We start from the raw sequence: 25,460 nt of genomic DNA, 5'->3' as shown, positions 1-25,460 counted from the left end.
AAGTACTTAGCTCAGGGTTTTTATCTGAAAAGTAATAAATTAATGTTTGAAACCTGTATTATAAGTCAAGTAAAATTAGACCTACTTTATATCAGAAATCATTACCAAGGTAATAGTTCAATAAGAGGCCCTTCCTCCAATTCTCCCACCACCAAATTCCAACTCTTCCTTTAAGATTTAGCCCCAAAATCATCTATTCCAAAGTCTCTTCTACCAACACAACTCCCAGGCCAAGTAGATCAGATGTTCCCATAATCTTATGTATTCGAGTGTGTGTGCATGTTTTTGCAGTCATTTCACGTAGCATTTTGTACAATTTTTATGTATTGTGTCCTGCCTCCCTCATTAGGAAAAAAAAAAAACCTGAGGGCAAAGACTCATGTACTTATCTCTAAACTAGAGGCCCAGTGCATGAATTTGTGCATGGGTAGAGTCCGGCCAGTCTGGCCCCAATTGGTGGATCAGGGTGGGCCTGTCGGGAGGAGGAGATGGCGAGAGGTTGGCCAGCCAGGCCACCCCGATCAGGCCCAATCAGGGCAGGGCCGGCTGAGGGGAGGGGCTGCAGGCAATTGGCTGGCGAGCCCCAACCCTGAATGGGGTGGGGGGAGCTGTGGACCAGCAGCCTGGGGGAGAGGCCATGGATGGTTGGCCAGCCAGCCCTACCCCTGATTGGAGTGGGGGTGCCAATCGGGGATGGAGCTGGCTGGGAAGAGAGGCTACGGGCCCATTGGGGTGGGGCAGCCCATCGGGGGCAGGGCCAGGGGAGGGGGGGAATGGCCAGGGTGGGGCGATTTGGTCTGCCGCCCAGCGCTCGATCAGGTCAGGAGAGGCCGATCAGGGGTGGGGCAGCTGGGGGGAAGAGGGGGGGGCGGAGGGAGGTTCGCCTGCCAGCTCCACCCCCGGATCAGCCGGTTTGTTGGACACAGCGGTCATACAGCGTTCCAGTTACTAGCTTTTTATATATACAGATACCCAGTGCATCTATATCCTTAGTGGAAATAAAGATTACTAATAGTTTCTAAAAATGTTAAATTTACTCCATTGAAAGCCGTGGAATAGTGTAGCACACCAAACACCATTTTAGGATGAACTAAAATGTCCCCATGGCATCAATGGAGAAAGACATCTTCCTAGGAAAGTGAAATTTACTCACACTAAAACAGTAAAAAGCTTAAATCAATAGGTTTAGGTAATAATAAATAGTTAAGGCTGAATGATGTCACCATGGATGGGTTTCTTGACAACTAAAATTTATAGTATGCATAATCAAATCTGGAAATCCCAGGAGAAAGTCCATGCAGTTTTCTGTGCATGTTCTTTTATCTTTGGACTTTAGGTATGTAAACATGTCTCTTCTACAAAGTTTTTTATTTTAAAAATAAAAATTCTATTATATTATTGTTTCACTGCCCATAACACCTACTGCCTTTCTAGCAGGTGACAGGAATCTGGATTTATTTATTTTTAGACCATTAACTTAATAGTAAGTTCTTCCTCTTACCTATGACTTGAATGCTTTCAAACCACCCTCAGAGATCTCATCTCCAGTATCTTCCTCACAGTCCTCTGAAGGAAGCTAAGAAGCGCTCCATGGAGGAGGTGCTGCCAGTGCCAGGCCTAACCTTTGACTCAAACTCTTTCCACTGCCCCTGGCCAGGTAGCTCAGTTGGTTAGAGTGTTGTACCAATTTTCCAAGGTTGCAGGTTCAATCCCCGATCAGGTCACATACAAGAATCAACCAATGAATGTATAAATAAGTAAAACAACAACCAATTTCTCTCTACCTCCCTTCCTCCCTCTATCCTTTCCTCTCTCTCTCTCTAAAATAAGACACACAAAAAACCCAAAAACCTCTTTCTGCTACCTTACAAGGTACTCAACTTGAACTTAGGATGGCAGATTATTCAGAGAACACATTTTTGCTGTACAATTTGGTAGCAGCAGGAATAAATCAGTAACTGTAAGTTTAGGAATCTACAAGCCTTATCTTTTCAGGCATCCTAAGGATGCCCTCCACTCAGTAACCATCAACCCAGTCTGGCTGCCCTCCCACTGCCCACCACTGCCACCGCCACCACCACCACCACCATCCTTGCCCTTGCCCCAGTCATTGACTTACTCAGCCATCCCACGCTGGGAGCACGCCGCACTCGAGGGTCATCGTCCAGGGTGCGGGTTGCTAGGCAGGGCACTGAGTTCTCAAGCGGGCTGCGGGCTTTAGTGTCAGAAGCAGAAGACAGGAGGAGGAGGAGGACACATGAAGCAGCCACAGCAAGGATGAGGATGGAGCGTTAATTAAGAAGAAAAAATACTAAAGCAAATCACACAAACGGGTTAAAGGAGAATAATGACATATTACATTGACACACACCCCCTCCCATGACCCTGCATCCTTTGATGGAACAAATTTCAACACAGAAGGAAAACATTACATTCAATCATGACAGTTCCCCCAGTACCAGTGGATGATCCGCCCTGCAGTGCTAACACACAAAACATGGATTGGATCCGGAGGAGAGAGTCACATAATGAACACTAATCCAAGATGTAAGTTCAAGACTGTTAATAATTTTGCACCACCTAAGCGCACACACAGGGAAGGTCCTCACGGTTCTGTGAAGCCCGGAGCAGGGTGTTGTATTAGTAAGCAGCTTTTTCTGATCTGCCCAACAGACCCTTCTATGGTTCCTGTGCGCCAATGCAGAAAGCAACAGTTCACACTTCCACTTCTGAAATACTGTCCCTGGTGAGTGGTTTGCAATTCTGAACTGGCTTGCAATTTCTTCTACCTAGTGTTTTCCAGCCCTTCCAAAACATAAGACTAGGAATAGCTAAATCAATACCTTAATACAAACCAAGTTAGGAATGCAAACTAGTACTCCTTTTCTATTTTAATATTTGCTTTATATAATTTTACAATTTGGTGCGCCCATGCCAAATCTTAGACCGCATCCAAGACAGAATAATGATGCAGGCTAAATATATAGTATGGTTCCTCCAGGTAGTTTTCCTCAACTTCTGCCTGAAGATAGTTTCATTTGGATTTCATGTCATCTATTCTACTATTCTTATCGAACGCCTCATTCCAAGGCATGCCATCAAATAGGCAACATCATTACCCTTCCAGGAAGGACAATGAGGTTGGAAATATCTAACCATCACATTCCATACAATTCAACGTGAGAGAGTTTTCCCCCCTTAATAAGAAAGACCGTCACTTAATGATCAAGGCACATTCAACTAAAATAAAAGATTAGATCATCTATTCACACAAGTATATATACGACAGGGCAGACAAGTAGTCTTCTTAAGGCTATTTATTGGTGACTAGGGAGGTCAAGTTTTAAATGGAATCATTTACATAAGTTAATGTAATTTTATGGCCAAATTTGGGCACTCGGCACATTATAAAATCTAGAAACATTTTTGTCAATTTATCTGTCTATGTTTAAATGCTGTAAATAAAGCCAGCACTTGTGAGTGGGCCATCTGTGCCAGCACCTGTTTGAGGCAAGCCTGATGTCTTCTCTTTGCAATCTGAAATTTTAATTGTTTCCCATAACTGAACTTCTTTGCAAGTTTTTATTGCACTAAGAAACATGATAAAGGGAAATGAACCAGTTGAGATTATTCCAAAATTGCTTTTGTCAAGAGAGAAGCATTCAGAAACATATATTCTCATACTGACCAAGTTTCACCTCCTATTTCTTTGGACAACTGAGTGACCTGCTTCAAGAGCCATTATTCCTGCAGGCTTAGCTAAAGGCAATGAGAGAGGCTAGACAACTGGCAGCCATTGATGTAGGCCCAAGCAAGAACCTACTGAAATTCCAGGTCAGTGAGAACTAACAGAGGTTGGTAATGCAAAGTAAACTCAAAAGAACGCTCTCATTCGTTAGCTTCTAATCAGCATGTAGCTTACTGATGCCATGGCTTGCTCCAAAAGTAAGTAAAAGAAGTCAGCAGCCGCTCCAAAATTCAGATGCTAATAATGAACTTTTCTCAGTAGCTTCTCTCTCCTCCACTGAATGTATCAATGCGTTATTTGTTGGGAACTAAAGCTGGAAAGTCCTTCTGCATAGACTATCTCCAATGACACTGAACTTCACCATCAAGAAGACAGTGGAATAGAGCCTGCCACACATCAGGAAAGAACCTGGCTCCAAAGACTTGCATGAAAATGAAACTTCCCATAGAGACTTGGCACCTGTGTTTCAACAAAGCTGACTGGAGCCCTCTGGCTGCTTACCATCATGAAAACGGGGAGGCTCACAGCATCCGTTACTTATGTTGGCAAATTACAACATTTTGATTTGTCGGACCCTATGCGTACTTCTGGGCAGAAAGAGGCACAAACTCTATAACCCTTTCACGTTGCTTCTTTTCTCTTCACAATTTTATTCCAAAGATAAAATTCTGGAAGTTGTTCCCAAAGATGGAACATAACTTTCTGACTATACCATGGTAATATGTTATTAAACACCTTTTCCAAATCATGTTTTTATTGTACACTTAAGCTACAAAATAAACAATTTAGCTTTGCTTCTATCTTACATGTTCTGTTTTAAATCACCTTTGCCTGACTTCATGCATGAACAAGGTAGAAATTGGTTTATATGCTTGGGAATTGATAGGGAAAGATATACAGCTATGAAGATTTTTGAATGATGGTTTCCAATATCTAGACCAGTGATGGCGAACCTATGACACGCGTGTCAGAGGTGACACGCGAACTCATTTTTTTGGTTGATTTTTCTTTGTTAAATGGCATTTAAATATATAAAATAAATATCAAAAATATAAGTCTTTGTTTTACTATGGTTTCAAATATCAAAAAATTTCTATATGTGACACAGCACCAGAGTTAAGTTAGGGTTTTTCAAAATGCTGACACGCCAAGCTCAAAAGGTTCACCATCACTGGTCTAGACTGTAGAAAAAGATGTTGTGAAGAGGCCTTTTTTCTTGATGATTCATGTTTCCCTGGAGAATCAACTTATCTAAAACCATCAATCCCAAATCTGTTCAAGTGAGGAGGGTGTCCCTCATTGAATTATTCAAGTAGACCAAGAATCTACTCCATAAAAATTCTTTTTTGTCTTATAAGAAGAAAATAAATTTTACTTAGGTTAATGTTTTAGGACTCCTTCAGGATTGCAATGTTGTATGATCAAATGGTTATTGAGCAACTACTATGCATTTCATACTGTTAGTTAGCCAAGAAAATTTAGCCCAAGAGCATAGCACAATTTCACCTGTGAACACATGAGACAGGTTATCTACAAATTTCCATTTGGAAAAATCAATAAAGACATCCCATTGCCATGTTTGGTATGTATTCCTACCAGAGCCCTTCAACATCATAGGATCACACAACGAGACTTCAACTCACTGATGTGTGGGAAATAAATTACACCACAAGGAGCTCATGACCTGCTGTAGTTGCAGTAGCATATTGTTATTAAGCAACTGGGCTCCTCCATTTTGTGTGCTTGAACATGTTATCTTACATTTCTGAGCTTCAGGCTTTTCATCTACAGATGGAGATAATGATATATACATTAGAACCATCGTAGAGAACAATGCCTGGTATATAATAGGTGCTCAGTTAATGGGAGGTGTTGTTATCATTGCTACCAGTACTATTATCATTGACAGAACAATGTCTTTTTTGTTCAACATCCAAAAGGGTGTTGGAAAACACTAAAGACTGCAACCTACTTTAAAATTAAAATGTAATTCTTAAGAAATCAGGTTCGCAAACCTGATAAGATCTCCTTTTTGTCCTTTGTATTTGCAATGAAACAGGGGTTGAGTAGAATAAGGTATGCTTAATCATCTTGGAGGACTTTTATTTCCCCTTTTTTTCTTTTGAGAAGACACAGTAAAGAGTCCACAGTGCTCACATCTCATGTCTTTATTTTGCCTTACCTCCTTTTCTCGTGTTTGCCTATCTTTCCTCTACTCCTCTCTACTCTCTTTCATAGAGATTAGAACTTGATCCCAGATCTACTCTTACTCCTATTTGCTCTTAGAACAAGATAAGGTTTGGGAAAACAAGACTTCATATGGGAAGCTCTACCAAGGACCTTAAGCCTTGAAAGAAAATTTATTCAGGGCTAACAGCAGCAAATCAGTGAAGAGCCAGTTACTTTACTTCATCACAGACTTTGCTATGCAAAACAGACTAGCAATTAGTAACACTTTAAAATACGTTCATTTCATGGTAATATCCTGTTACACATATATTACTTATTGAGAGCTAAAAACTGTCATTGCTCAGACATACCGATCAATTTTCAAACTCTAAATTAAAAATATTATAAAGCTCATGTGTGATACCTCATTATGTATTACTAGAGGCCTGGTGCACAAAAATTTGTGCACTCGGGGGGGGGGGGGGTCCCTCAGCGTGGCCTGTGCCCTCTCACAGTCTGGGACCCCTCAGGGGATGACCACCTGCTGGCTTAGGCCCATTCCCTGGGGGATTGGGCCTAAGATGGCAATCAGACATCCCTCTGGCAGCCCGGGAGCCCTCGGGAGATGTCCACTTGCCTGTAGGGAGCAGGCCTAAGCTGCAGTCTGACATCCTTAGTGCTGCTGAGGAGGCGGGAGAGGCTCCCACCACCACCGCTGTGCTGGCAGCCATCAGCCTGGCTTATGGCTGAGCAGAGCTCCCACTCCTGGATTGAGTGTCTGCCCCCTGGTGGTCAGTGTGTGTCATAGTGACAAGTCATTCCCAGTCTTTCTGCTGTTAGGGTCAGTTTGCATATTACCCTTTTATTATATAGGATAGAGGCCAGGTGCATGGGTGGGGGCCGGCTGGTTTGCCCTTTAGGGTGGGGGTCTCCACTGGGGTGCCACTGGGGTGCCTGGCCAGCCTGGGTGAGGGGCTGATAGCTGTTTGCAGGCTGGTCAAACCCCCTCCCCCAGTGGGGACCCTCACTCCATGGAGGTTTGGCCAGCCTGGGTCAGGGGCTGATGGCTGTTTTCAGGCTGGTCAAGCCCACCCCCCAGAGGTTTGGCCAGCCTGGGTGAGGGGCTGAGGGCCGTTTTCAGGCTGGCCAAGCTTCCCCAGTGACGGAAGCTCCCAGGCTCTCCATTTTTGCTTTTTTTTTTCCTGGCATTTATTTACCTTCTATAATTGAAATTTTGTAACCTGGAGTGGAGCTCAGAGCCAGCCAGGGCTTGGCTTCCTCCATCACCAGGGGCAACCCAAGGCTCCAGCTCCGTGGCCACAGCCGGCTGAAAGCAGGTATCTGGGGTTTATTTACCGTATATAATTGAAACTTTGTTGCTTTCAGTGTAGCTTAGAGCTGGCCATGGCAGGCAGGGAACCTTGGCTTCCTCCATCACTAGAGAAAACAAGCCTCCTCATGGCTGCCAGCCACCATCTTGGTTGGCGGTTAATTTGCTTATCTCACTGATTAGCCAATGGGAGGTATAGCAAAAGGTATGGTCAATTACCATGTTTGTCTATTATTAGGTAAGATTTGGCATCTGTAAAGTTGATAATGAAAGTAACACTGTTTAAAAAGTAAAACTCCAAGAAGGTTTTCCTATATGCAGTAGTGCAGTGGTCGGCAAACTGCGGCTTCTGAGCCACATGTGGCTCTCTGGCCCCTTGAGTGTGGCTCTTCCACAAAATACCGACTTCTGCACATGGGCCACGAAGTTTCAATTGCACTGTACATGTGCACCTGCACGTGGTATTTTGTGGAAGAGCCACACTCAAGGGGCCAAAGAACAGCATGTGGCTCACGAGCCGCAGTTTGCTGACCACTGCAGTGGAAGATAAAAAAATTAAGAGATACAGAAAATAATAGAATACAAAATAAAGGTGCCTAATTAAAGTTCTGTCCTCAGTTTTAAATCTGAAAGGCACTAAATTTGCCCCTTAAAATCTTTCTGGATAATACCTGTTCCCTACAGTGTACATCATATTGTGCTAATTAAATACTTTCACAAAGATAGCTTACTCCTGGTTGTATACACGGAATAAGACATTGCTATCTTTATTTTACACATATAAAACTGAGGCTCAAGAAGTTATTAAAATTGCTCAAGGGGTGGTGAACACATAACACAATATACAGATGATGTATTATAGAATTGTATGCCTGAAACCTATAAAATTTTATTAACTAATATCACCCTAATTAATTCAATAAAAAATTAAAATAAATTGCTCAAAATCACACTACTACTAAGGATAAGCCCAGGATTAGTGTAGCCTTTGGAAAAGATAATACCATGTCTTCGAGAAGATTATAAAGTAGGTCTTTAATGTCAAAATCTAAATCCTCACTTTTGTGATTATCTCTTAACTCCGTATGCCATAAGTGTCTATAGACAAAAACCTTGCATATCAACTCTGGTCACCCAATTTTAAAATCAGACTTGTTAGTGACATCTCTGGGTTTGTAAAGGAAATTATGATAACTTAAACTTGTAAATATTCCAGCACATATGGAAGAAATGGGGATGGTTTCCGTTTTGGATGCATGACAGTTAACTGGTTAAGCCTGACTCTTCTCTGTCATAAAGAGAACAGACTACCACATACAGGGAGGGAATGACCCATGGAGGAAAATGTATTATTGTTTATTTAAAGATCTGAACATTATAAATATGGAAGATAGGTCACCTACCTGGGGAAATGAAAGGAAGATAAGAATGGGGTCTGATGGAAAAAAATACAACAAGAACGGGGTCTGATAAATGAATTAGAAATATAATGAAAACTACTGTTTTAGGAAACACTTTCATTCAGGTACTTTAGAAACTTTCCATGGATTGGCTAGTAAATCTAAGGCTGAGAAGAGCTTGATCATTGGTTTCTGGCCAGGATATTCATTTGTGCTGCGCAAATGAATGCAGAATTAGCGTTCTGAACAGAACAGATGGAGGGGTGCTTCTGGCTTTTGGAGAGAGCTGATTGTATGCAGAAAGGCACCTGGGAAGATGACTCCTCTTAGGTGATGTGGGCCTGTCAATGGATCCATCTCAGAGCTAGAGGAGCATGATGGCCTGCTTCAGTGGAACAGAATCTGAGGGAAGGAAGTAAAGGAAATACCTGCTTCACCCACTGATTCAGGGACCAGGTCTGAATTCAAGGATATGTGGGGGGAGGCGGGGGAAGGAGGAGGGAGCACCAAGTAGAACCACCCAGCCAGAGACAATCAAGATAAGCTGGAATCCAGAGCCCAGACAAAAAGCTAAGAGTTTCTAAAGAGACTGAGAAAGCTGCCAAACCTGGCAGTGGTCCCAGCCAGATCCACCACATGCCAGCATCGAGGCAGCTTGATCTGTCATCCAAACCAAAGAGCTTGAAGACACTAATCTCAAATCAGATCCAAAGCAACAACAGCCTAGCTAATCTGACATTTCAATGGGGCCTAGAATTACTATTAACAAAAAGGATGTATTTCTTTCCATTGTTTGTTCTATGTTGTTAACCACTACCGTATGTCACTTTAGGAAATTTAGTAGACTTTTAAAACGCCTGATGATGTTGTGTGCTTATGTCAGAAACAGCATGTGGTGGACAGCAAGGAACCAGTATTATGCCTGGCACATAACACTGAAAAGAGGAATCTAGAGAGAAATAAGTGGTGGGAGCAAGTGGATCTAATTTCTCAAACTTGACAGGAAAAAAAATAGTGGTGGACTGAAGATAAAGTCAATCAGGAGTAGTCTATATCCCAATAAATAGTCTAGAACCGTGGTCGGCAAACCGCAGCTCGCGAGCCACATGCGGCTCTTTGGCCCCTTGAGTGTGGCTCTTCCACAAAATACGTGCGGGCGCGCAGGTACAGTGCAATTGAAACTTCGTGGCCCATGCGCAGAAGTCGGTATTTTGTGGAAGAGCCGGTATTTTGTGGAAGAGCCACACTCAATGGGCCAAAGAGCCGCATGTGGCTCACGAGCTGCGGTTTGCCGAGCCGCAGTTTGCCAACCACTGGCTAGAAGACGCCACATGGCACCAGGAGAAAGCCTGGCGGAAGCAGGGTGAGGTCTAGGAGCTGATTGCCTGGAGCTACCACCTTTCCTAACTTCTCATCTAAGTCTTAGATTCTTAGTGTGGTTTAGTATTTCCCTGATAGCCATCCAACAAAATGTAAAAGCATTGACATGGGCAGGTATTCTGTAAGAGGACTGTGATGAAAACAGACTCCTGCCTCTCCCATTGCTGATGACATTACCAAAGGGCAGAGGAAATAAATCAGCACTGTATCCGTAACTGTCTTCCCAAATAGTAAGCTACAGGGCAAATCTCATTCCAAAAATCACTTTTACTTAATGTGAGATTTTCTTCCTTAATTGTGTTAACATATATATAATTTAATATCATTGGTTGAGTGTTTACTATGTGACAATTACCATTCCAGACATTTTACATATATTATCTCATTAAATTTTTATTACCTCGGTTTTATAGATATTAAAACTGAGTACTAAATTACTTTAGAATTTTTTGCTTAAAAAACAAATGAAATCGGGTCATGAAATTGTATTCAGGAAAAATAAAATTCAAAGTATAGGTCCAATTGGATAACCAAAGTCACTTTCCAGTAAAGTGTATGGTACTCCCCAACCATGAAGGACAAGGAACTGATTTTTATAATAGTTTAGGACAAATTGATGACAGCTTTGCCCAAATTTCCACAAAGGCAGTGATCCTGGTTTCTGGTTGACCCTGGTCCTCAAGGCAGGTCTCATTAATCTTTTCTGAGCTTAGACCATACATATCAGAAGTATCCATGTAAATGGTAAGTGGTATTTTTAAAAATCAGATCATCCTATAAACCATGGCTTTTTAAAACAGAATTATCAGGTAGCCTTGTCATAAACACCTTAATATGTATTAATGAATACCAAACCAAAAGTAGGAACTTCCACTTTCTAATAAAAAGCAAACTGAATCCATCTTATTTATTTATTACTTATTTATTTATTTATTTATTTATTTATTTATTTTAATCCTCACCCACGGACATTTTTCCACTGATTTTTAGGAAAGTGGAAGAGAGAAGGAAAGGCAGAGAGAAACATCGATGTGAGAGAAACACATCAATTGGTTACTTGATTTTTAAATACTACCAAGGAATGTTCCTAGGCTTAAATGTTATTCTTTCCTAGTAAACCATAACAATACAGAACTATCACCTACGTATCTCAGACCAAATTATTAGAACTATATGAAATTACCAACAGTCAACTCTATCTTACTCACAAAAATGGCAATTTCATACAGTTCAACCTGAAACAATAGTGAGAAATAAAGTAGGTAAAGGAAAACCCACCATCAGAGAAATTGATAACCTCATTAATTTCTTCAGTAAATACTAACTCTATAGAAATGCCTCAATTAATATATTGAGGAATTATAGCACTTGCCTAACATTCTTACCTGGCAGACACATCTATCAGAACTCATAAATGTCTCAGACAAGTAGCAATTTCACAATAATTAACATCTTGGAAGCTGGCCTGATTCTTCCCTAATTTATTACAAATAAAAACGTTTACCTTTTTTTTAAAAAAAACACCAAGTTGTCTTGAACTCCAAGCCACATTAGGACCTTAAACATGAGAGTTAGTCTTTAGCTATGGATAGACAGTGTTTGGACTGGTAGTGAGTGTAGTGGTAAATATTTGAAAACAGCTCTCAAGCAGGGCAGAAAAACGTGTGTGTGTGTGTGTGTGTGTGTGTGTGTGTGTGTGTGTGTGTGTGGTGTGTAGTAAATTTTACTGATATAAAGAATGTGCAGCACACATATGAATAATAATAAAATACACAATAATCTTGTGTAAATTGCCTGCCTATGCCAGTTGATTCTCATAGAATGCTTGTGCTGATTTTCACCAAACTCTTTTATCTATAGCCAACTTATAGTGGCAACTGGCAAACAAGCATAGTTCCAGGTCCCATGATAAACATCCATTATCTTTTATGCTAACAAGCAAGACGAAAGCAAAACAATGAAGACACATGTCAGACTTCACTCACCTGTCAATAATGTTGGTAACTCCTTTGCTAACTTGGATAATAATAGTTTCTGAATACCAGAATATTTCCTCAGTTATTTGTGCTATTCACATTTTAACAGCTGTTATGGACTGAATATTTGTATCCTCCCCAAATTCACCTGTTGAAATCCTAACCCCCCAATGTCATGATATTAGGAGGTAGGGCCTTTGGGAGGTAAACAAGTCATGAGGGCAGAGCCATCTTGAATGGGATTTAGTGTCCTTATAAGGAAAGACAGGAAAAAGGTCATCTGTCTCCGTCAGGTGAAAATGCAGTGAGAAGGCAGCCATCTACAAGCCAAGAAGAGGGCCCTCAGCAAATACCAAATCTGCAGCACTTTGATCTCAGCCTTCCAAGCCTCCAGAACTGTGAGAAATAAATGCAGTTGGTTAAGCCACCCAGTCTGTGGTGATTTCTTGTAGCAGCCAAGGTGACTAAGGCAACTATGGCCATCATACACTTTTAAGTTGACGCTGCATTAACATTTTCTTCATCATTTTTTAAGTCTAGAGACAATCAATCACAAATAAATCTTAGCCCTGATTTGTAGCCTTTGCTGATTCATCTGGTGTGAATACTACCAGTCACTAAATACAGAGTTGGGAAGAGGTGCACAATAGCATATCATTTTATAGTATTGCTACCATCCAGGCACAGTAGATATAAAAATCCTCAAGAGCACAGACTATAGCAAAATGCAGTAAAATAAGTAGGAAGCAATAAAGTTTGAGTTTTTATTACCTTCATTTTTAATATAACTATTTAAGCATATGTTTATATAATTTAATTTTTACTAACAACTGTATATAACAATCAGGTCACAAAATTCCTGACTCTTTTTAGTAGACAAGAGGTCGCTCCAGTATACCACTGCAAAATAAAAAATTTCTGATTCTTCAGTATCTTCATAAATTTCAGCTACTAATTACATTGTTGCTCTTATAACTAAAGTTGACAGTGTCACTGAGTCTATCTTCTAGATTATGACAAGTTTATCTAGGTTTTAAATAGAGCTATCAGATCTAGTTCTAACTACAATAAATATAAGATTCTGTTTTATTAAAATAGCAGCAAGAGTTCCATCATTCGTTTTTTAGAAATTTATCCTAGGAATATTTCATAACATTAAAAATATTACGTAATTAAACCCTAATATACCAAGGTAACTGTATAAACTTGTAAGTTAAGGGCCTCTAGAAAACCAACAAGAAGCCATCTGTTCATTTGTAAGAGTGTACCACCCTGGAAGCACATGAAATTCATTATTACAGAATTTCTCAAAGCCAAATCTTGCCTCTGGATATTTAAAAGGAGTTAAATATTATTGACATCATACAACGGTCAATAATAACATGTTTAAAATGCCCTCCTCCCACTTCATAATACTAAAGGGATCAATACAACAAGAAGATATAACCCTGGTAAACATATATGCACCCAATGCAGGAGCACCCAAATTCATAAAAAAACTCCTGGAAGATATCAAAGGAGAGATCGACAACAATACAATCATAGTAGGGGACTTTAATACACCACTGACAGCACTGGATAAGTCCTCTAGACAAATAATCAGCAAAGATACAGCAATCCTAAATGACTGACTAGATCAGATGGACTTAATAGACATCTTCAGAACACTTCACCCGAAAGCCAGGGAATATACATTCTACTCAAATGCTCATAGGACATATTCAAAAATAGACCATATATTGGGTCACAAGCAAAGTATCCCCAAATTCAAGAAAATTGAAATCATAAAAAGCGTCTTCGCAGACCACGATGGCATAATATTAGAAATAAACTACAATAAAAACAACCCAAAATACTCAAACACCTGGAAGCTGAATAGCATGCTATTAAATATTGATTGGGTTACCAATGAAATCAAAGAAGAAATTCGAAACATCCTGGAAACTAATGACAATGAAAACACAACAATCCAAAACCTATGGGACACAATGAAAGCAGTCCTGAGAGGGAAGTTTATAGCTCTACAGGCCTATCTCAACAAACAAGAAAAAATGGTAGTAAATCATCTAACTCTACAACTCAAAGAATTAGAAAGAGAGCAACAAGAAAACCCCAGAGTGAGCAGAAGGAAGGAGATAATAAAGATTAGAGCAGAAATAAATGACATAGAGACCAAAAAAACAATACAGAAAATCAATGAAACCAAGAGCTGGTTCTTTGAAAGGATAAACAAGATTGACAAACCTCTAGCCAGACTCACCAAGAAGCAAAGAGAGAGGACCCAAATAAACAAAATCAGAAACGATAGAGGCGAAATAACAACAGACCCCACAGAAATACAAATGATTGTTAAAAAATACTATGGACAGCTCTACTCCAACAAACTAGACAACCTGGAGGAAATGGACAAATTCCTAGAAAAATACAACATTCCAAAACTCAATCAGGAAGAATCTAAAAATCTCAACAGGCCAATAACTATGGAAGAAATTGAAGCAGTCATCAAAAAGCTTCCAGCAAACAAAAGCCCAGGACCAGACGGCTTCACAGGGGAGTTTTACCAAACATTCAAGGAAGAACTAAAACCTATCCTCCTCAGACTACTACAAAAAATTCAAGAGGAAGGAACACTTCCAAGCTCATTCTATGAAGCCAGCATCACCCTAATACCAAAACCAGGTAAAGACAACACAATGAAAGAGAATTACAGGCCAATATCCCTCATGAACATAGATGCCAAAATCCTCAACAAAATCTTAGCAAATCGGATCCAGCAGTACATCAGAAAGATCATACACGATGACCAAGTAGGATTTATCCCAGGGATGCAAGGATGGTACAATATCCGCAAATCAATAAACGTGATACATCACATAAACAAATTGAAAGAAAAAAACCACATGGTCATATCAATTGATGCAGAAAAAGCATTTGACAAAATTCAACACCCATTTTTGATAAAAGCTCTCAGCAAGGTGGGAGTAGAAGGATCATACCTCAACATAATAAAAGCCATATATGACAGGCCCACAGCCAACATCATACTCAATGGACAAAAACTAACACCATTTCCCCTAAGAACAGGAACAAGACAGGGATGCCCCCTCTCACCACTCCTGTTCAACGTAGTACTGGAAGTGTTAGCCATTGCAATTCGGCAAGAAGAAGAAATAAAAGGCATCCAAATTGGAAAAGAGGAAGTAAAACTGTCCTTATTTGCAGACGACATGATATTATACATAGAAAACCCTAGAGACTCCATCCAAAAGCTACTGGACTTAATACATGAATTTGGCAATGTAGCAGGATACAAAATTAACCCCAAGAAATCCGAGGCATTTCTATACACCAATAGTGAACTTTCAGAAAGAGAGATTATAAAAACAATCCCGTTTACCATCGCACCAAAAAAATTAAGCTACCTAGGAATAAACTTAACTAAAGAGGTAAAAGACCTCTACTCAGAAAACTACAGGACGTTGAAAAAAGATATAGAGGAAGACATAAACAGATGGAAGAACATACCGTGTTCATGGATTGGTAGAATCAACATCATTAAAATGTCCATACTACCCAAAGCAATCTATAAATTCAACGCACTTCCCATTAAAATACCAACGGCATACTTCAGAGATATAGAACGAACTCTCCAAAAATTCATCTGGAATAAAAAAGACCCCGAATAGCTGCAGCAATCCTGAAAAAGACCAAAGTAGGTGGGATCTCAATACCAGATATCAAGATGTATTACAAAGCCACTGTTCTCAAAACTGCCTGGTACTGGCACAAGAATAGGCATATAGATCAATGGAATAGAATAGAGAGCCCAGAAATCGGCCCGAACCAATATGCTCAATTAATATTTGACAAAGGAGGCAAGAACATACAATGGAGCCAAGATAGTCTCTTCAATAAATGGTGCTGGGAAAATTGGACAGATATATGCAAGAAAATGAAACTAGACCACCAACTTACACCATACACAAAAATAAACTCAAAATGGATAAAGGACTTAAATGTACGACAGGAAACCATAAAAATTCTAGAAGAATCCAAAGGCAACAAAATCTCAGACATATGCCGAAGCAATTTCTTCATTGATACAGCTCCTAGGGCACTTGAAACGAAAGAGAAAATGAACAAATGGGACTACATCAAAATAAAAAGCTTCTGCACAGCAAAAGAAACCATCAACAAAACAACGAGAAAACCCACTGTGTGGGAAAACATATTTGCCAATGTCATATCTGATAAGGGCCTAATCTCCAAAATTTATAGGGAACTCATACAACTTAACAAAAGGAAGATAAACAATCCAATCAAAAAATGGGCAAAGGACCTAAATAGACACCTTTCAAAAGAGGACATTCAGAAAGCCAAGAGACATATGAAAACATGCTCAAAGTCACTAATCATCCGAGAGATGCAAATCAAAACAACAATGAGGTACCATCTCACACCTGTCAGACTGGCTATCATCAACAAATCAACAAACGACAAGTGCTGGAGAGGATGTGGAGAAAAAGGAACACTTGTGCACTGCTGGTGGGAATGCAGACTGGTGCAGCCACTATGGAAGACAGTATGGAGTTTCCTTAAAAAACTGAAAATGGAACTCCCATTTGACCCTGTGATCCCACTTCTAGGAATATATCCCAAGAAACCAGAAACACCAATCAGAAAGGATATATGCACCCCTATGTTCATAGCAGCACAATTCACCATAGCTAAGATCTGGAAACAGCCTAAGTGCCCATCAGTAGATGACTGGATCAGAAAACTCTGGTACATCTACACGATGGAATACTATGCTGCTCTAAAAAGGAAGGAACTCTTACCATTTGCAACGTCATGGATGGAACTGGAGAGCATTATGCTAAGTGAAATAAGCCAGTCAATGAAGGAAAAATACCACATGATCTCACTCATTCATGGATAATAGAGACCATTATAAACTTTTGAACAATAATAGATACAGAGGCAGAGCTGCCTCAAACAGATTGTCAAACTGCAGCAGGAAGGCCGGGATGGGTTGCGGGGCAGGAGGTAGGGGGGTAAGAGATCAACTAAAGGACTTGTATGCATGCATATAAGCATAACCAGTGGACATAAGACATTGGGGGATAGGGGAGGCTAGGGGACTGTCTAGGGCGGGGGGATAAAAAAAAAATAAAAGAAAAAAAAAAAAAAAGACAGATAAACCTGCTCAATATTAAAAGTAATGAATCTGGCCCTAGCTGGTTTGGCTCAGTGGATTGAGCGTAGCCTGCGGATTGAGGGGTCCTGGGTTTGATTCCAATCAAGGGCACATGCCCAGGTTGTGGGCTCAATCCCCAGTGTGGAGCATGCAAGAGGCAGCCAGTCAATGATACTCTCTCATCATTGATGTTTCTATCTCTCTGTCCCTCTCCCTTCCTCTCTGAAATTAATAAAAATATATTTTAAAAAAATTAAAAAAATAAAAAAATAAAATAATAAAAAATAAATAAATAAATAAAATGCCCTCCTTGAATCCCATGCTTAGGGTAAGTGGAGAGCCAGAAAGGAGGAGAACTGCCTGCCCTTCCTATTTGCTTTCTGCCCAGCTATATGGCCCTTCACCAGAGAAAAGGTGAGTGACAAGAGCAATTTCAACTTTCCTCTGAAGTACAAAGACCTACTGATAGGATAAAAGACTGAGTGATGAGTGATATCAACTTATTAGTTACTCCACATCCAAAGACTTTCTCCCAAAGCACAAGATGCTGGCCTCCAAGACCCATCTGTTCCTAACTCTACGCTGCCTGCACATCTATGAAAATGAAGATCACACCACACTGGTAGAAGGCACCCTCACTCTGTCATACCCGTTTTCCTCTTCTCTTTGCAAGTATATCAATAGTCTTGCTTCTTTATACTACCACCCACTTCATGACACACAAAAAAATCTCCAAATCATGGAATTTCATTTTATGCCAGAGAAAGAATAATAAAATATGAAAGACAGAATTTATTTTAATTGCCACAATTTTAAAAACACGGGGTGCTTTTAAAATGAAATATATGTGACATCAGTTATACTAATTTCTTCATCCCATAACATTTCCAGCCACTAAAAATGCCTCTCTCCAAAAACACAATTTTTAAAAACCTACAAAAACCAAAACATTTCCAGTCAGCAGTAACATTCCAGGTAATGGCAGGGCTATCAAATTGTAGTAGGAATGTTCGAGATTATCTTATTTCTTTTGTGAATGTTTTTTTATAAGCAGTATTTTTATTTAAATTATTTTATTTGTAACTGATTTTATTTTTGACAAAATAAGCCATTTCATAAAACAACTTTTTATTTGGGTCTGTTTAAGAACTAAACACTCATGAGAAACTACAAGGTTAGAATGGTTAAAAAATATAGCTAATAGTAAGCTTTCTTCCAGACTACCATTCATTTTAATATTTACAATAATGCAATGGTTCAAAAGTTTGCTAATGGAAAGCTTTCTTCCAGACTACCATTCATTTTAATATTCAATCAGAAATATTAAAATTTCCGGAAACAGAGTGGCTGAGTTAGAATTCAGTTTATACAATTCACTTAGCCCACCTTTTCCACGACAGCATGTTTTATATTATTCTGAAAATGTAGCTAAGGGCAGTGAATTAGAAGCTCCCTTAGCTACTCATTTCTCTTAATACTAAAACACGACAGGGGGTGGGATGGGAGAAACCTACTTCCACCAGCTCAATGCTCAGCAACTCTTTCCACCATGCCTTCATTTTTCAGTACTCCACACAAATTAACTTCTCCCTTCTCAGATTGTATCCAATCATGACATTCATGTGAAACAAACAAAATGACACAGAAGACAGACCCCTTACAGAAAACTCTGGTGAATGCAACAGAATATGAATAAGACAGTCTTTCATATTGCTATATAATGAGGTTAATGTCCCACCTGGAATCATTATTCTCCTTAGTTATCATTATCATATAACAAAAGAACAGATTGTGTGTTTCAGCAGAAAGATAATAGTGAGCCTTATTTTGATGAATGATCATCTACAGGCTGGATACCAGCTCACATTCTAAGCAAATACTTCACTATAAGAGATCTCAGAGCATTCATGTGTGAGTCTGTCCTAATTCTGACAAACTACCATGTCGAAAGCATACTCCTTGATGTCCTCAATAATCTACACATTCGCTGATTCATCTCAGGTGTTTCATCACAACATTATTACCAAACCATCCCAGTCCATCAGAATAGATGTATATGCAGCAAGCAAGGCATCTTGGCATTTGTAGCCTGCAACAGCCACCGAAATCTTTCCAACAGGACTGCAAACCTGCCCAACTGGATAAAAAGTGTCATTATGAAATGGCTGTGGCATATGAACTTGAGCAAAGAAGAAATATGGAGAGGGGGTTTAAACAAAAGATGACAAGCGATGGAGGAAAGGTGAGACTGGTAAAGAGAGCAGCAGACAGTCGGCCCTGCATTACCATTATCAGGGCTGGCAAACATTCTACTTGCACTGGAGACTGTCTTCCCAATGTCAGCCAGGGATCGAAGGTTGGATTTCTTGGTTTGATGCCGATGCTTCCGGAGCAAAGTGTAGGTCACCTTATCCTTAAGGTCGGGTTTCAAAAGGCCTGTCTCAATCTGATGGTCAACAATCATATCTGATATAGAAACAAAGCAAAACAAAAACAAAACTCAGTCACAAGACCAGGAAGTCCTTTTTTTCACCCTAACTTTAGAGATGTCATCCTCAAATTTAATATCAATACACTATTTTCCAAATTTCAAACTTCCCACCTTAGGAGAAGGGTAAAGATACAGGTACAGGAATATTGGCAATAATAAGAGCTATAAATATTCCAGTATTAATTTTATTTTTGGAGAGGAAAAATTCTTGTTCATTTTTTTAATCCCACTTAATAGTGAATTCACATTAATCAACTCTTCTATGAGTAACACCATAAATCAGCAATTTACATTTTTCAATTAAGAAAAAAAGATAAGATTAGAAAAGTTCATGTACTCTATCATAGCAAGTGTGCCAGCAATATAAATGATATAAAAAACTTAGAGAATATGCAAAATTTAAAGTAGTGACATTACTGATGTTTTAAAAGAGTTCCTCAAATTCTTATGTTCTACTCTCTTTATAATGGGACCCAATAAAGGAAAACAAAGCCTTTCCCCATATCAGGTTATCTGAATACCAATTAATCCAATAAAAACAATTAAACTACAAATTATGCCTTAGTCTTATCTAAGAAGGGATGCCTATTCTTGTTTAGATCCAATATAACCCTTTAGTCATTTTAAGGTATAACCTGACTACAATTTTCTATGAAATTTTAATATCTTATTCTTACTACAAAAAAATTAAATTTTTTATTAATTCATTTTTTAAGAATGGTTTTCACTAGAAAAGATGACTGTGTTTCATAGAAATTGCTCCATGGGTGGCTCTGCTGACGGACAAGTTTTACTCTAATCATAAATAATATAGTGACTAGGATGTAAAGTAGGGTAAGGGAAATATAGTCAATAATATCGTGATAACTTTGTATGATACCAGATGGGTACTGGAAATATCAGAGGAAACACTTGGTTAATATGATTGTCTAACCACTATCCTGTATACCTGAAACTAATACAAAATAACAGTGAATATTAACTGTAACTTAAAAAAATAAAAAATTTTAAAATTTTCAAAAATATGAAATCCTTTTTCTCACAAGTCAGCACAAATGTACCCTGGTGCACCCCATCCTAATGTCACATCACAATTCGACATTTCCTCTGTCCAAAGTAGGACTCAGGACAGAGCATCACCGAATCTGTGCAAGACATGCAATGGCAGACGCTCCCTCAGCATATGGTAGAGTTTTGGTCCCTGAGAGAACCAGAACAATGCACCCCATGCCCACCTTTTCAGGTACATGGGTGCAGCTAGCACATATCAATATTTTCCTTGGGCAAAGTTCTCAGTTTACAAAAATGGAGAAGAAAACAAAGCTCCATACTACTCGGCTGCAAAAAGGGAAGAAAAATGTACCCTTTGCGACAGCATGCATAGAACCAGAGAACATTATGCTAAGTGAACTAAGCCAGTCAGAGAAAGACAAGCACCATATGATTTCACTCATATGTGGAATCTAATGAACAAACTGAACTAACAAGTAAAATAGAGACAGACTCCTAGATAGAGAGCAGGCAGACGGCTCTGGTGTGGGGGAGGGGAGAGAGGAATTGAGCAAAAAAGAAAAAAAAAACCGAAAGAACTCATGGACACAGACAAGTGTGGTTGACAGGGGGTGAGGGAAGAGATGGAAGAGGGTATTAGGAGTGATAAATGGTGATGGGGAAAAAAATAAAATAAATAAAATAAAGGGGGGAGGGGAATGAAAGAAAATTGGCCAGAGCTGTTAGGATAACAGCATCTACCAAGCGTTCCCAACTTTTTGTAAAGTTAGGAATATTCAAGGGGGTTGGCTGGGGCATGACCGCACCTCTCAGCAGCTCACCTGTACAAAGCAAGCACTCACAGACCTGGCCTCACAGCCTAGGACTAGAAACTAATGATTTACACAGGGTACAATCAACTATTTGGGAGCCAAACAGAGGCAGAATCCAGATTTTCCATCATGTGCCTTACACAGATGCCGTAAGTGTCGCATCACGCTGGACCACTTGGTAGGGAGCCTGGGTAAAGCAGGAAGAGTCTCTCCCATCGGAATTTTTGCTTTGACAAAGGCCTTTAGCGCTGAACATTTTTAAGTATGCAAACCATGCTCAACAAACTCTCAGAACTGATTCTGTAATTGCAATGAACCCTCTGCTCCACAGCAAAAGTAATTAGGTGCTACTATACACAACTCCTCTACTTTCCCTTTAAGTCTTGTTCAATGTGGAAAGTCCAGTTTATAGCGGAACCACAAAAATAAACAAACAGCCCCAGCATATCTGCTGCAAGTGTTATCAAACTCCTATTCTAATGCCAGGGTTGTGGATTAAAGGGTTTCTGATCTACCCTTCCTGGCAGGGCCTCCCTCTATTCTTGCCCTCCCTTGTAATCTCAAACCAAGCCTACATCGGCACAGCCAGCCCTCTGTTACTGATGCCTGGAAATCACCAGTTAGCACAGGTTAAAACATCTGTGTGGCTTATGCCTTTCATTAAGTTTCCATAAAAATGGCCCACCATGCAGGGAACTCTTTGAGCATAAACTACAAAACCTTTCAAGGAAAGTGGGGGCAGTAACATCTCATAGCTATACTGAAATTAAGCCTTCAGTGTCAAAACTCCACAGACGTTACCAATTGGGAAAGAATGTGCCAACCCTACATGATAGCAGAGCTGCAAGGAACCTCAGAGAGAGTCCAGTTCAACCTCCTGTTCCACAGATGAGAAGAAACTGGGCAAGAGAGGCTTGTTCACAGACATAGCTAATTACAGGCAAAATACCCCAAAATAAAACCAGGTTTTTCTGACTCAGAGTTTAGATTTTCTTCCATATCACACAATACTTCTCTTTATTTGAAAAGGAAGCTCTAAACCAGTGATGATGAACCTATGACACGCATGTCAGAGGTGACATGCGAACTCATTTTTTTGGTTGATTTTTCTTTTTTAAATGTATATTTAAATATATAAAATAAATATCAAAAATATAAGTCTTTGTTTTACTATGGTTGCAAATATCAAAAAATTTCTATATGTGACACGGCACCAGAGTTAAGTTAGGGTTTTTCAAAATGCTGACACACCGAGCTCAAAAGGTTCGCCATCACTGCACTAGACCAAAAAGAATATTGATACATGCAGAGCTTCTACAAACCAACAGAAAGATGGCCATGTAACAGAAAAAAAAAAAAAAGCCAAAGGAGACATTCTTAAAGGAAATACAAACACCCAAGACATTAGTTAACTCCAAAACTAACAGACAATTTGAACAAATTTTACAATGCAACCAATTACAAGGTATCTGTTAATCTACTAACGTGGCAAAATGTAAAAGGCGAATTCCCGATGACATGAAGGATGTGTGCAACAGGCAATTCCATATGCGGTTGATGAGTGTAGTAACTAGCACAACCTGTCCTGAAGGCGCCCGCAGCCACATGACAAAACCCTTTAAAATGTTCAAGCCCACCCTGGCTGGTTTTGCTCAGTGGATAGAGCATCGGCCTGTGGACTGAAGGGTCCCAGGTTCGATTCCGGTCAAGGGCATGTACCTTGGTTGTGGGCACATCCCCAGTAGGAGGTGTGCAGGAGGAAGCTGATAGATGTTTCTCTCTCATCGATGTTTGTAACTCTCTATCCCTCTCCCTTCCTCTCTGTAAAAAAATCAATAAAATATAAAAAATAAAAATAAATAAATAATAATAAAATGTTCAAGCCCTTTGAATATGTCACCATTGGAAATCTATATTAAAGAAACAATTTCACAAGAGGACAAAAATGTTCACTTCTTTTTTTTTTTTTTAAAGCTGAGGTCTGTGCACCCAGTCCTGAGTGACCTTTATTTATTTCTTTTTTATATCTTTTTATTGATTTCAGAGAGGAAAGAGAGGGAGAGAGAGATAGGAACATCAATGATGGAGAGAATCATTAATTGGCTGCCACACTGGGGATCAAGCCCACAAGCCAGATGTGTGCCCTGACCGGGAATCAAACTGTGACTTCCTGGATCATAGGTCAACCCTCAACCACTGAGCCATACCAGCTGCGTCACTTCTTTTCTTTACAGTAAAATCTTAAAGGCACTTCAATGCCCAATAATAGATTTTTAAGTATTTTGCAGCTATTAAAATGATGTTTATATTTCTATTTAATGAGATGGAAAGAAAATCTGTATTAGGTTTTTGAGTTTAGAAAAAGGCAGATTATAGTGTAATAGTATGATCCTGTTTTGTAAAATAAATTTCTTATCTGGAAACGTACAGAAAAAATGCAGGAGGACAGCTCTGCAGGATCAGATTTGTGGTATTTTGATTTTTGTGTTATATTTTTCTGGATTATTTAAAAATGAACATAGATTTGTGATAAAACATAAATATATTACTATTCTGAAAATATAAAAGATGTAAAAGAAAAAAAACGACTAACACATCTGCCCACAGCCATAGCTCAGGAACGCCTTTAAATATAAAATGAGAACTCCTAAAATAGAGCTACATTTTCCTAATCCATGTCCCATCATAATAAAATAACTGAAATGACATAGTTTTTTTTAACTTAGGAGGGGAGGAAAATACCAATGTACTTGCTTCATATGTGAATGACACTTTAAATGTAGAATTATGATGATAGTAATAATAAAGCTACTAAAATAATCTGTCCTAACTGGTTTGGCTCAGTGGCTAGAGCGTCAGCCTGTGGACTGAAAGGTCCCAGGTTTGATTCCGGTCAAGGGCATGTACCTTGGTTGTGGGCACATCCCCAGTAGGAGGTGTGCAGGAGGCAGCTGATCAATGTTTCTCTCTCATCGATGTTTCTAACTCTCTATCCTTCTCCCTTTCTCTCTGTAAAAAATCCATAAAATATATTTTAAAAAAATAATCAATGTTTATCCTATAAATACTTTAAAGACAAAATTTTCTACTAGCTTTAAGAAGGGATTCTGGCCCTAACCGGTTTGGCTCAGTGAATAGAGCATCAGCCTGCGGACTCAAGGGTCCCAGGTTTGAGTCTGGTCAAGGGCATGTACCTTGGCTGCGGGCACATCCCCAGTAGGGAGTGTGCAGGAGGAAGCTGATCGATGTTTCTCTCTCATCAATGTTTCTAACTCTCTATCCCTCTCCCTTCCTCTCTGTAAAAAAAAAAAAATCAATATATTAAAAAAAAAAGAAGGGATTCTGCCAAAAAAAAAAAAAAAAAAAAACAAAGAAGAGGCTCTGAGGAGAATCAGAATTGGGCTGAATTTCTTTTTATGCACATGTGACAAGGAACAACTGCTTAAACGGTTTCCCTCTGCTCATGACCAGATTTCTTCATGCCTGCAAACTCGAAGCATCAGATGCCACTAAGAAGGAGTAGCAGGTGGATTGCAAAAAAGGATAAAAATCTTGCTATTGTTTCTTGATATAATCACACTTGTTATTATTACTTTTTCTTCTCACTTGTTGAGATAAATGGGGTGGAGGGGAGATGTATCTTAATTAAGACTTAGCTGCATATAATTCTCAACTCAATTCAGGACAAAACAACTCCACCCTCTGCTAAAAAGAGAATAACTTTTTGATAACCAAATAATAACAATAACTCTTCAAGTTACCATTCTATCTTCTGTCATTTAAAATAAAATCAGGGCCTTGGCTGGGTGGCTCAGTTGGTTGGAGCATCATCCCATGCACCAAAGGTTGCAGGTCCAATTCTCAGTCAGGATGCACACAGGAGGCAACTGATCCATATTTCTCTCTCTTCTCTCTCTTCTCTCTCTCCTCTCTCCTCTCCTCTCCT

General features: G+C 39.4%; 1 protein-coding gene across 3 annotated transcripts in view; it reads right to left on the bottom strand.

Annotated features, from left to right (window-relative positions):
- SLC4A4 (solute carrier family 4 member 4) overlaps positions 1–25,460 on the bottom strand; it is a 440,882-nt gene that overhangs the window by 160,323 nt on the left and 255,099 nt on the right. For all 3 annotated transcript variants that reach the window (XM_036335845.1, XM_036335853.1, XM_036335842.1), the window contains one exon: positions 19,487–19,666. In XM_036335845.1, coding sequence (XP_036191738.1) covers positions 19,487–19,666 — 180 coding nt within the window. The remainder of the gene's footprint in view (positions 1–19,486; positions 19,667–25,460) is intronic.

The sequence above is a fragment of the Myotis myotis genome, unplaced genomic scaffold (assembly GCF_014108235.1).
Source record: "Myotis myotis isolate mMyoMyo1 unplaced genomic scaffold, mMyoMyo1.p scaffold_m19_p_1, whole genome shotgun sequence".
NCBI classification, from domain to species: Eukaryota; Metazoa; Chordata; class Mammalia; order Chiroptera; family Vespertilionidae; genus Myotis; species Myotis myotis.
The sequence above is the reverse complement of the archived record's forward strand: the minus strand, read 5'-3'. Positions and strand labels throughout refer to the sequence as shown.